The 12,218-nt window shown below is 47.9% G+C and overlaps 1 protein-coding gene across 5 annotated transcripts in view; it reads right to left on the reverse strand.

Annotated features, from left to right (window-relative positions):
- Positions 1-250: 250 nt before the first annotated feature.
- Positions 251-12,218, reverse strand: part of ARPC4 (binding protein) — a 71,107-nt gene continuing 59,139 nt past the window's right edge. For 2 of the 5 annotated variants that reach the window (XM_087381380.1, XM_087381381.1), the window contains one exon: positions 251-1,075. In XM_087381380.1, the coding sequence (XP_087237506.1) occupies positions 986-1,075 (90 nt within the window). In that variant the 3' untranslated portion in view covers positions 251-985. The remainder of the gene's footprint in view (positions 1,076-12,218) is intronic. The other 3 variants (XM_087381382.1, XM_087381378.1, XM_087381379.1) reach the window with 3 other exon arrangements.

Consider the following 12,218-nt stretch of genomic DNA (forward strand, 5'->3'; position numbering starts at 1 on the left):
TTTTGATGGACACACGCATTTTGAATACAACAAAATACATTCTTGTGATTCCACAACAAAAGCAAAGAGCAGAAATCGCTACGTCTTGAATGTTCTAATGCATGAGCATGGACCCGTGTGTGTGAAAAGGGATTAAAACAACAATGCATTCACTTCCATCTTAAAAATACTCTCCTAGTAGGCTCTACCAAATCTCTCAACATCATGCAACCCTAAAATGCACCAAAGTCCTTTGCTCTAAATTAGCCACCTCCAGAAATTAGATACATGATCCTGTGTATTTCAGAGTCTGCATGAATTGCTTATAGATAGGATAGTTTTTACAAAACTTCAAAGCTCAGGTAACAAAACATAAGTTGTCATCCTTTCGTTGGGCACATTGAGAGAGGCAAGATCTAGGTGAATGCTGGGTACCCTTAAGGGTCTCGTCATTGTTCCAAAAGATACAAAAGAGTTGGCAAGAGAGAGAGAGAGAGAGAGAGAGAGAGAGAGAGAGATTTAAGGACGACAGGCTTGCATAACTCTTCTGCCACCGGGAAAGGCTCTCCAAAGTTTTTAAGGCTCCATTCTCTGAAATTGTTCTGAGGTTAAAACTCCACGAGGCATGATACAAATATTCAGAGCAGCAATACAAAGTTGGAACTGCATTTTCATATATTTCAGCAGCTGTTGCTCCAACAGACATTTGTTGCTACGTTTCAGCTCTTAAAATTCAAATTCTTCTTCGTTTGGAAGATTAGGAAAAAGTGGGCAATCTTTCAGATATCATTTGGCAACTTTTAAAAGAGCCCTTATCATTTAAGCACTTTTCTACACGGGATACATCCTCCACAAATATAAACCACATATATAAGTTTCTATGACCAATACTGTGAGCCCACTCACATACCACTGTTTGCATCTGATCATACCCAAACCAAGCGTTGTATGGGTCAGTCACACTAAATCAATTATTGTGGACAACCATATGTGAAAAGTATACTGATTATATGAACTGTTTCAAGAACTCTGTGGCCACAAGCCTCCCACGTGTATTTACAGATAATTTGAGTTCACTGATCTCCTTGTCAATGTCCTGCCAAAAATCATACGACTCCACATGTTATCCTTCAAAGGTAACCCCTTCAACACTATAATTCAAAAAAGCTGCATCCTCACTACTTCGCTGTGCAAAAGATCAGAACCTAGCAGTCAAAGGTGTACTTGGCCTAGATGAAGCGAAGTAACTTCCTTGCAAGCACAATATAAGTTGTCGGCACACAAGGTATTTTCCCTTTTATGACATTAGAACTCTAAATTACCAGGAACAAACAAAAGCCCTGTTTTTACAAATAGCACCCATTCGTAGATGATAAAATTAACTTTAATAAAGTCTCCGCTTCATAAATGCATGCACATCCACACACGCATACCATTAACGTTTGCAGAAGGCCAAAAAAGCCTATGAGATCAAAAAAACTGCAATCAACATGAGATTACACCCCCGTGGGGGGGGCACTAGAGGTGTCTACCACAGCTGCAAGAAAACTCGTGATGAACTGAGATGAGGACCAAAATAAAAGAGAAAGAAACTGGATGTGCCGGGAGCATCTCTTGTCATGTTTTTGTCCTCTTGTGCATTGTTGATTAGTCTGAGCTCCGCGTTGTGGGCGCAAATGGGCCGCATCAGGAGTCCTTAGGTCTCTGAAATAGGTCTAACGTATGCTGCTAGCATCCTCGACTCTCTCTATTGGATATACTCGTGGGCAGCGTGATCCCAACATCCCCCAGGCATTTCTTAAACCACTTCTTCTCCTGAGAGAAGTATGTCATCTCCTGATGTCCAGGGCCATGCCCCTTTGCAGGTCTCATGAATCAGGTGATGTCATGTACAAAGAGTGCAGTGCATCTCTGGGAATCCAGTGTCAAAAGACAATGATACCTACCCCAGAACTCATAGTATCTGGGGCATGCTCCTTGGTCTCCACCTGGTGTGTGTCACATAGAGTACACAGCCACAAAACAGAGCTTCAGTTCTGTCTTGTGGCTACAATCTCATGTCCTGTCTCGATCCAGAATCTGTGGGTTGAGGTCTTTGTCTGGCCCATGGAGATTCATACTTATGCGGGGAAGGTGGACCTATAATATCTTGCTGTTTTTGGATGAATCCATCCTCTCAAGTGGACGAAATGTATGAAGAAGGCCATCTTGATGCCATAGGTCATTTCGTATGATTTATGTGTCTTCTGCTGTATCAGACATAGGAAAGGAACTAGTCAGTATTGCTATGGAGGTAAATGATCAATGGGTATGCCTTATAATCAGACCCATCTGGTACTCCTGCATACCAACATTGTTCGTCTCCGACTCCCACAGTTGTGAGCTCGCATAGATTATGAGAGGGCCCTCCATGGGAATATCTATCGCCCCGCATCTTTCCAGCTAAACTGTTTTATTTTTTTCAAGAAAATTACTTCATTAAGTATGAATGAAAACTGCCAGAGCAAGCTCAAATGCGGGAATACATCATGCTATGCATGAGGAGAAAAAAAACAGCTCAAAAGGAAAAAACCATGGCGGAGGCTGAAAATGCCACCTCAACCCTGAGGGAGACTCAGAGAAGAAAGGAGATCCCCTCCAAACTGTTTTAACTCAACTCAGATATGTAATGCCCTGGAGTAATGCATCTCTATGGCGGGATTTGACTGCAAACTCTGCTAGGATAATATTGTGTGGCATACATCTCTTCCCCTGGATCATGCAAGATAGTGTCATGACTTGTCATCTCCCGAGTTCACTCACCCTCTCGAAGGTCTACTCCCAAAAAACCTTTGCACAAAGAGCTGCTAGTTAAATGAAAGAATCAAAGAGGAGTGATTTCGTGTTCATGTACTCGAAGTGTAGCACACTCTCTTAGTCTCGACAAGAACCAAACCCCTGCATGTGCTACCAGTTTCATGGCAAACTTGGACCTATGAATACATCCCAAGTGTACATAAGATCTGCCTATCTCACCTAGCTCCTCTGAAAGTGTGAAGGCCTCATGCTAAAGCTGAACCTCATTATTGTTAGACCTTGGTTTTACCCATGTTGGTCTTTATGTCACAGTTCTCACAAAAAACCTACAAAGCAATCAAATGAAACATCTGCATATAGCAAGATGGGTATGACAAACTATGCTAGAATCGATCCTTGATCTACTAGTGTCTCCACAAAGAAGGCTAGCTCATCTATGTAAAGGCCAAAGAGAGCAAGGGAGCTCGTCTCCGCCTCACCCCTAATGGTGCTACTCATCCACCTTTCCAGTTTCTCTTCGAATCTATTCAGGAACCACTCCCACCTGTCCATCATGGAAACTTCAAAACCTATTGGTATACCAAGAAGTCTGAAAACTGTGACTTTGCAGATTTTGAGGCATCCCAGCTGTCTCAGGACAGACTCCTGTTTTGAAGTGATTAACTAGGGACCCATATGCTTTGCAGAAAGTGTCAAGGCATTCAAGCACTCCATTGATGTCCCCGTTTAGAGTTCCTGGGGGTAAGATTGGTATCATCTACAAATCACTGAGATAGTGGATGTTTAGTTGAAGGGAGCTCAATGCCTTTGATCTGCCCTTTGTCACTATACCTTGGAGAAGCCAGCCTAAAGCATCAGTAGCAACAGCCAAAAATTGAGGTGCAAGACGGCAACCTTGCCTGATAGACCTTTTCAAAATGAAAGGCTCAGTCATTTCACCATTTAGACAGACTTTAGCTTTAGCATTGCTTAGCAAAATTTTGACTGAGTCTACATGATTGACAGCCAGCCCCAGCTCTTGGAGAAAAACCCAAATCCAATCTAGCATATGCCTTATCAAAGTCTACTTTTAAGAAGAAAATTTCCTGCCCTGACTCCTTTGCATATTCACAGCTTCCCAGATATTGATAATGGCTTCAAGTAGATGCCTGCCCTTCATAAAGCCTTTTGCTCTTGGAGTATCCAAGATCCCATTCTTTTCTGAATCCTTAATGCAAGAGCTTTAGCAAAATCTTGTAGCTGCAGTTTAGCATCTCTAGTTCTTGAGCTCCTCTTTTTTACCTGCTTTGAGTATGAGCTGGATAATATCTCATTGACGTGAATAGGAAGTTGTTTTTGTTCTACACTTTCATGCCAGACTTTAAGCAGAGCTGGGCCCACAAAATCCCAAAGGGATTCATAGAGTTCAATAGGAAGTCTATCTTCACCTAGGGTTTTACCATCAGCCATTACATTTACAGCATCCTTTAGCACCTCCATTGAGAAGGATTTGTCTAATAAAGCATGGTCAAATTTTTACAGAGTCCTTTTTCTAATTTGCTGGCACTTCTTTCTAGCATCTAAAACCTCCTCATTGGCTTCAATAGAAGTAGACAATAAACTCTGGAAATAGGCGTGCACTATCTGCATATTTTCTTCAGTGGATACTGCATGAGTGTTGTCCTCTTTTAAGAGGAGGGTGGATTTCTTCCTTTGCCCTTTTTCTCCTAATGAGTTTAAACATCTCCTTGGAGGGTCCCTTGCCTACACATGGTCCATTTTTTGACACGTGAGGTCTTTGTCCTTTAGCTTTCATCTTGTGCAAATCTTCCATTGCATTTGCCCACCATTCTCTGAAGTAGAGTTTGACTTCATCTAGTATGATCTGTTACTATTCCTGACTTCCATTTTGGCTCTTATGAATTTTTCTTGAGCAGCCACATCTCCTAGCGTGGATTTTGATTCTGCTTCCTGAATAGTGATCTTTATTCTGCCCATCCTTTTTGCTCTAATATCACCCCCATTTTTTCTTGCTAACTTAAGAGCCACCTGGGTGTTAAGGACTGCTAGCCTCTGAGGGAGAATAAAAATTGGCAAAGGCCTCACTCCAGATGTCCTTAATAGTCTGATGTACACACCTCGATTGGAAAAGGGAAGAGTCTACCTTAAACCTGGAAGAAGGCTTTTTACCCCTTAAGCTGTGAATGTTCCTTAAGCTGTTCCCAAAGTTGCAGTTCTGAGCCCCTTAAAATAGACCTTTCCTTAACCATCTATTGTCAACATTCTCTACCATGTTAAAATCCCCTAACATTATCACATCTTCATCAAAATCTACCATTGGATCCCACATTTGTTTTCTGCTTTGCACGCCGTGGGGGCATATACTGAGATGACTGAAAAAAATATTCCTTTCATCTTGTATTAGCTTCCTGTCCAATTAGACTTTTTGTCTTTGAGTGCTTTAATAATCCCTTCTTGGAAGTGGGAAAGGATGCCAATGGCTGTACCTCCCCTGCCTTCTACTGTCAATTGATCTCAATCTTTGTTCCAACACCTGTCCAGTGACCTTAGTCTCCTGGAGTGCAACGAAATTTGGGGAAAGAGAGTTAATCCTCAACCATCAGCTCATTCTAACCCTTTGTTGGGGTCAGTTAATCCACACGCATTGAGTGTGAGCATAGAGATGGGCTTACTTACCATTTTTGTTCTTCCCTTTTTAGCCTTTGGGGCTGGGCTTTTTGGGACTGGGGTGTCTCCTTTCACTTGGGAAAGTTGTCTCTTGTTCCTGAATTGTTGCCAGGGCTTTATCCTTTAAAAAAATGTCTTTCTCTATTGGCTCAGGAGGGGGAAGTTCTTCTTCATATTCTCCCTCCTCCTCTGTCTATCATCATTGCATCTTTATGATTAAACTCAGCTTCAAACTCTTGAGATCAACCAAGTCTGACTGCTTCACCCTCTGCATCCTTAGCATTTTCAGCTATCCATTCATCAGTCTCCTGATCAACTAGCACATCTAAGGCATTATTTGTTATCATTGGAGGTGCTTCTTGAGACTTAAGGCAGGGGGGAGGGGGGGGGGGGAGGGCTGTTTCCAATTGTATGTCCTGGAATTATGTGCTCCCAAGCACAGATCCTCCTGTGGTTTGGTGCCATTTTGGACCCATTTCGTCTTGGGTGGTGGAGGAGGAGGCTGCTGTTCTACAGGCTTCTTGGCCTTACCCTTTTTTAAAGGATAGTTCTTAACTATATGAGAGGAGAACCCACACAAAAAGCAACAATTTTGAAGATTCTTATACACTAGGGGTTGCTCTTTGTAAAGCTATCCATTTCTTCGCAACATGAGAAGTGTTTCTGGAAGGTCTTCAGCTATATCTACTTGGACACATACTTGAGAATTGCCCCTGAGATTAATAATTGTTCCTTTTCAACCCCTACCACATCACCGATGCTAGTGCAGATCTTTGCTGCTTGGTTGCACAAAGAAAAGGATAAGTCTGGGAGTTCAACCCACACTGGGATCACTCTAGACCTTTGTTTGTCGAGCGAAAAGTCAGGAGAGCACCACTCTAGATAGAGTGGCTGATTTCTAAGGGTCCATAGGCTTGCATGGAGTGCCTTCAAGGCCATCTCTTCTTTTTCAAAAAGAAAGACGCAAAACCCCTTCCTAAGAAAGCGCACACTTGTTACAATGAGGCATTTTCTTATCCAGTTTGTACACTATCCAGCTCTCAATGTGGCACATGCAACCTTACCTGGAGAATCTGGGAGTGTTTCCTCTTCAAGTTCTCTGCTCTCTCTTTAAAGTTCTGGTGATCCAGAAGCGCTTTGGGCACCTTCTTGCTTGGTGTCTCCTGAGAGACCTTTTGCACCATCTCTCTTTCTACCATCACCTTCGGCGATTCTTCTTGGATTGTTTTCAAGTTTGGTCGGGGCACCATTCACTTCGGCCTCAGCTTTAAGCTTGGCGTAGGAGTCTTCAGCTTTTCTCGTAGTTTGGAAGTAGAATTGGCTAGCACTTCCTCCTTGGAGGGAGCCGCCTCTTCAGGCATGGAGAGCTCTACCACGTCCTCTTTGGGCCCCGCCTCCGTGGGTTGCATAGCCGCCAGGATTGCGAAACTTTGTCTCGTCGCTTTGCCTGGCAAAAAGAGTGGCAAAAAGGCCTCCCTTGAATTCTTTGAAAGCATGCACGTACAGTACCTTCTAAAGGTCAACGTCTGCTCAGGGAGAAGGGCCCTTGTGTCCACGATGCATATAAGCAAGCTTGGACGGAAGCGGTGGAAATATGCCAGGGAAAAACAGGTCTTTTTCTTGGGAAAGCGCTGTCTCAGGAAGAACGTCATCTCGACCTGCCTCCGTCGATGTTGAATTCTTCATTTGACTTGCATGCAGATGAGATTGAGGCGTCACATTACTCCCAGATTCTCTGTCATTATGAAGAACATGGGAAAACTTAGCTCTAAGAGAGCAAGCACACTTCTGGCCCCTCCAAAAGTGTGCGGAGCTGTTCGGGGTGGAAGCCTCCTTCATGACATGATGAAGTGGGCATGGAAGATCGGTATTGAGCCGGTATCCACACTAGTACGGCGACGCACAGATACTAACTACTCGCCCTCTAAATCCCCGACAAAATCACACAAAGCAGTCTTTCTAGGACAGGCACCCACTCATAGGAGAGCCTTGTTTCCAACTCCCCTGTCCTCATGAGCTGGACCATAGTGAGTTGGAACGTACATGGACTCCACGACCGTGTTTGTAGCCAGCCGTGTACCCGATACTCTGGCAAGAGTTGCAGAGGGCAGTGGTAGGACGGGCAGTGGACATCCTTATAATTCAGGAGCACATGTTTTCAGCTTCAGACATCAGCTGACGCCATCACCTTCTCCCAGGTAGAGGTCCAGAGGAGTGGTCCCCTACAGTAGGACGGAGTGGAGGGGTTTGCATCTCAGTCTCACAGACTTTGGCCCCAGAGGTCTACGATCAAGGCGAGCTCATTCCAGGACGAGCAGTTTGGATGGGAGTTCGGACGGGAGAGTCCAGAATCGGGATCCTGAATGTGTATGCCCTAGCGTGCAGACAGCACCGCCCGGCCTTTCGGGGGAGGCTGTCAGAGTGTCTTCCGGATGTAGACTCCTGGATTGTTGGAGGTGACTTCAACAACCTGGAGTTTGGGGAAGACAAGCAAGCCGGAGCCTCTTTTTCTAAGATGCAAGCAGCAGAGCGTAGCACCTGGGAGCAGTTCATTTTCATGATCAGTGGCAGAGACCCGTGGAGAGAGCCAGATTTCAGCAGGACACCTCGCAGCCTTCTCTTCTCCTTTGGACAGAGGAGACACGATGGATTGCTAGAGAGACTAGACCGTTTCTATGTTGGGGACTGCGCACTACACAGAGGCAGATCTACCGGGATTCTGGCAAGTACCATGATGTCAGACCACTCTCTAGTGGTACTTCACTTGGATCAGCCCCGCCAAGGTCTCCCCCAGAAGGGCGTCCGCATTCCAGAGGGCCTCCTGCAAGATGAAGAGATTCAGCAGGTCATGGCAGGGATTTGGGAGCAATCAGGGACGGCACCGTGTGAGGGCTGGGCTACGTGGGTGGCCGATGCGATTCAGAGGAGCAGTGAGGAGCTGTAGGCTCACGCCCTTCGGCGGAGGAGTACCCTTCAGGAGCGAGAGCGGGCTTTGAGGAGAGACCTCGCCTCCATCGAGAGGCTCAGGGAGCAGGACCCAGTGTCTCAGTGGCTTAGTGACAGATTCGAGAGCGCTCGTCTCGATGTCCAGGACACGGAGGTGCGACGGGCTGAGTTCTCCTATCATTCCTCCCGGGCCCGATGGGTGCAACAGGGGGACAGGATGATGAAGCAGTTCTTTCAGATCACTGGGCCCCGATCGACAAGCACACAGCTACAGCGTCTCCGGGACTCGCAGGGCATCATGCACATTGACCCGCAGGAGATTCTGGACATGACCACGGGTTTCTACAGCCAGCTCTTTTAGATGGAGAGGATGACCCCAGCTGGTCTTGTGCCCCAGGAGCTAGTTTCGGATCACGTTCCGCCACAGGACTTATGCAGCAGACTTGAGGAGCCTTTCACAGATGAGGAGCATATAAGATCCTCACCAAGGTCTTGAGTTTGCGGTTATGGCCCCATCTTACTGTCATCATCCATGACACACAGACTGGGTTTGTCCAGGAGCGTAGCATCTTGGACAACATCTTCACGTTTTGGGAGACAGTGGATTGGTCCAGAGAGGAGTCACAGCCGTTGGCCGTCCTTCTCTTGGACTTTGAGAAGGCCTACGACAGGGTGGAGTGGTGTTTCTTGGAGGGCACTATGAAGAGACTGGGTTTCTCAGACAGATGGGTCGTTTGGCCTGTTTAGAGGCCTTCTGCTGGGCCCTAGGGGGGGTAGGGGAAACTTGGCCCTAGGGGGGGGTAGGGGAAACTAGGCCCTAGGGGGGGGGTTAGGGGAAACTAGGTCTTGCCCTATAAAGGAGGCCTACGTCCTTGCAACCCACTGAAGCTCTTGAAGAGAACACAGGCTGACTGGTTGCAGGAGGTGCAAGGAGGAGATGGAAGGCAGCATATTGGAGGTTCCAGCATGCCACATGGAGGCAGTGCTTTGCTGCTTGATGGCAGTACATTGAGTTCCCTTTTGTATCAGCATCTTTAATTGTTTGTTTTGTTTCAGTGTTATATGCAGGGAGCTCTAGCCAGATGCTTATCGCAGGACACACAGGTGAGGCCTTTCCTCTCTCTCGCTCAGTCCGCCAGGGCTGCCCACTTGCTCCCTTCCTCTTCTTGTTTGTGGCGGAGGCTTTAGGCTACTATTTGAGATCACAGGTAGTAGGTCTCACAGGGTTGAAGCTCCCAATCAAACAGGAGGAGGAGCTACTTGACTCAGAGTTTGCAGACGACACGGCCTTGTATGTTGAGGGCACCACATCGAGTCTGGAGAGAGTCAAGGGCACCCTGGCTATTTATTGTGAGGCCTCGGGGGCACGGATCAACTGGACAAAATCTATAGGTTTCTTCACAGGCTTTGAGGAGACACAGGAGATCCGGGAGTGGGGGAGTGACTCTGCTTCAGATGGATACCGCGGGGCCAGACAGCGAGATACCTCGAATGCCACGTGGGTATTGACATTACAACAGAGCAACAGATTGCCTTGGTCCTTGAGGGTGTTTGGCGCAAGCTTCTCTATTGGAGCTCGGCTAAACTCTCCTTAGCAGGTCGCGCCTTAGTGGCAAACCAAGTCCTTCTTGCCACGGCCTGGTATATCGCCTCCTGTTGGTGCTTTCACAGAGGTTGCATTGGGCAGCTCCGATGGTTGGTACGGAACTTCCTTTGGGCAGGTTCAGATGGCACGAGGAACACTAGGGCCCGAGTAGCTTCAGAGACTGTGATCGCACGCACTGGGAGGCTTGGGTGTCATTGATCCTGAGATGTAGAGCAGGGCCCTTCTGGGCAAGTTGGTGGTTCGTGGCCTCACCCCAGGTGTAGAGCCTTGGAAGCTCCTCTTACAGCGAGGGCTTCTGAGGAACACCCCATGCACTGGGGGACATTGGCAGCCTTCACATCAATGGATCTTCTCAGAGGCCCCCCTTACGAGGAAGGGCTCCCCCTTGATGAGTCTTCATAGGGTATGGCAAAGATTGGCAGGGGGTCTCATCCGTGCTCCGCCCAGATGCAGAGAGGAGTTTGAGCGCCAGCCCCTTATGTGGCACCCAGAGATCAGAGATCAAGAGGGCCGTATGCTCGGATAACGGACTCACATTGGTTGGGCACAGTGGGACAGTGGTCTAGTAGGGTCCTTGGGCCGTTGGAGCAGACTACCTATGGAGACAAAGGCGAGGCTTGATGCCCTAGCGCATCTGCGAGGGACAGGGCAGCGGATGGGCGAGATTGACTTAGCCAGTCCCGAGTCCTGGTGGGAAGGACTTCACGTTTGGAGAGACAGCAGATGGTTGGGGCAATTTTCCTGTACTGGTGTTCCCTTGAGGATGTTGATGCAACGCGGCAGCACGCACCTCGGCTTCTTCCGTGTAGGACCTGGAGGCCTACTTCAGCCACTCACTGAGAGTGACCTCGAGATGGATGGGAGTCTTGATGAGATACACTGACAGATGATCATAGTGGTGGGCCATTTGGGGAAGGAGTGGCACATTGACCCTCCTAGTATTTTAGAGTAGGATGCCTCTAGATGGCGCCTTTGACTGTGGGAGGGTAGACCCCTGAGGGAGGTCCAGTGGGATCCAGGAGAGTGGTTCTGGCCCTCCAGGGGCGGCCTAGTTGAGCAGGATGCCTCTAGATGGCGCCTTTGGCTGTGGGAGGGTAGACCCCTGAGGGAGGTCCAGTGGGATCCAGGAGAGTGGTTCTTGCCCTCCAGGGGCGGCCTAGCTGAGCAGGTGGATGAGGTGCTCTTCTTTTTCTACACCACATGGATTGGTAGGAGGCTTCAGATGGACTCGTCGAGGTGGACCCCTTCGAGGGAGAGACATTGGGTGACCCAGAGAGTGCCCCGGGATGTGCGCTCCAGGTTTTGGACACGGTTGTGGTCCAGCTTGCGGTCGAGGAAGATCTCTTACTTCTTCTGGCTGGCCGCCCACGGAGGCTTGCCCATCGGACCGTGGTCAAGCAGATGCGAGTGGATGGACAATGCCATTGTTGCTCCGATGGTGCCCTGGGGACTATCCCGCATTGCCTGTGGAGCTGTCGTAGCGCAGCGAGGATCTGGATGGGAGCCCTTAGGATCATAACACGTATGTAGAGTCTTCATAGAGACTACACCTGGGGGATGGTGGCTTGGTTGACAAAGGGAGGACACGCGTTTCAGATTGATGAGATCTCCCCAGCCTACCGGATACAGGGTCAGAGCATCCAGAGGATCGCACTCCACGAGGCAGTCCCCCCTGACAGTCTCGCTCCTCCTCCTCCTAAGGAGGACAGTGTCTGGGAGGTGGTAGCCAGCATCACGGCTTGGAACATTTGGGTGGCTCGTTGCAGTCTTGTGATGGGTGAGCACCCGGGCGCATGGTCTTCAAGATCAGGCACGTCAGCAGCCGCAACAGCTTATTAACGAGCTTTGATGGGTAGTATTGTTGATTTTCTCTTGATTCAAGAGCACATGCTCTCGGCCTCAAACATTAGACGGCTGCACCACCTCCTTTCAAGGCATGGGCTGGAGACTTCGTTCCCAATAGTTGATAGGGACAAGGGAGTATGCATCCCAATCTCCCAGTCCTTGCATATGGATGTTTTTGACCAGAGGAAGCTCATTGGAGAATGAGTGGTTGAGATTGGCGCAAGGATGGGGAGTCCTATATAGGATCGTGAATGTTATGCACCTACCTATAGGCAACAGGGCCAACTTTTTGGAGATGGCTGTGAGTGCCTTCTAGATGTAGACTCATAGGTTGTTGGATGAGACTTCAACAATCTGGAGTTTGAGAAAGACAAAAGAG

Source organism: Dipteris shenzhenensis, chromosome 11, assembly GCF_047967505.1.
Source record: "Dipteris shenzhenensis isolate YYH24624 ecotype China chromosome 11, Dip_SZ_1.0, whole genome shotgun sequence".
NCBI classification, from domain to species: Eukaryota; Viridiplantae; Streptophyta; class Polypodiopsida; order Gleicheniales; family Dipteridaceae; genus Dipteris; species Dipteris shenzhenensis.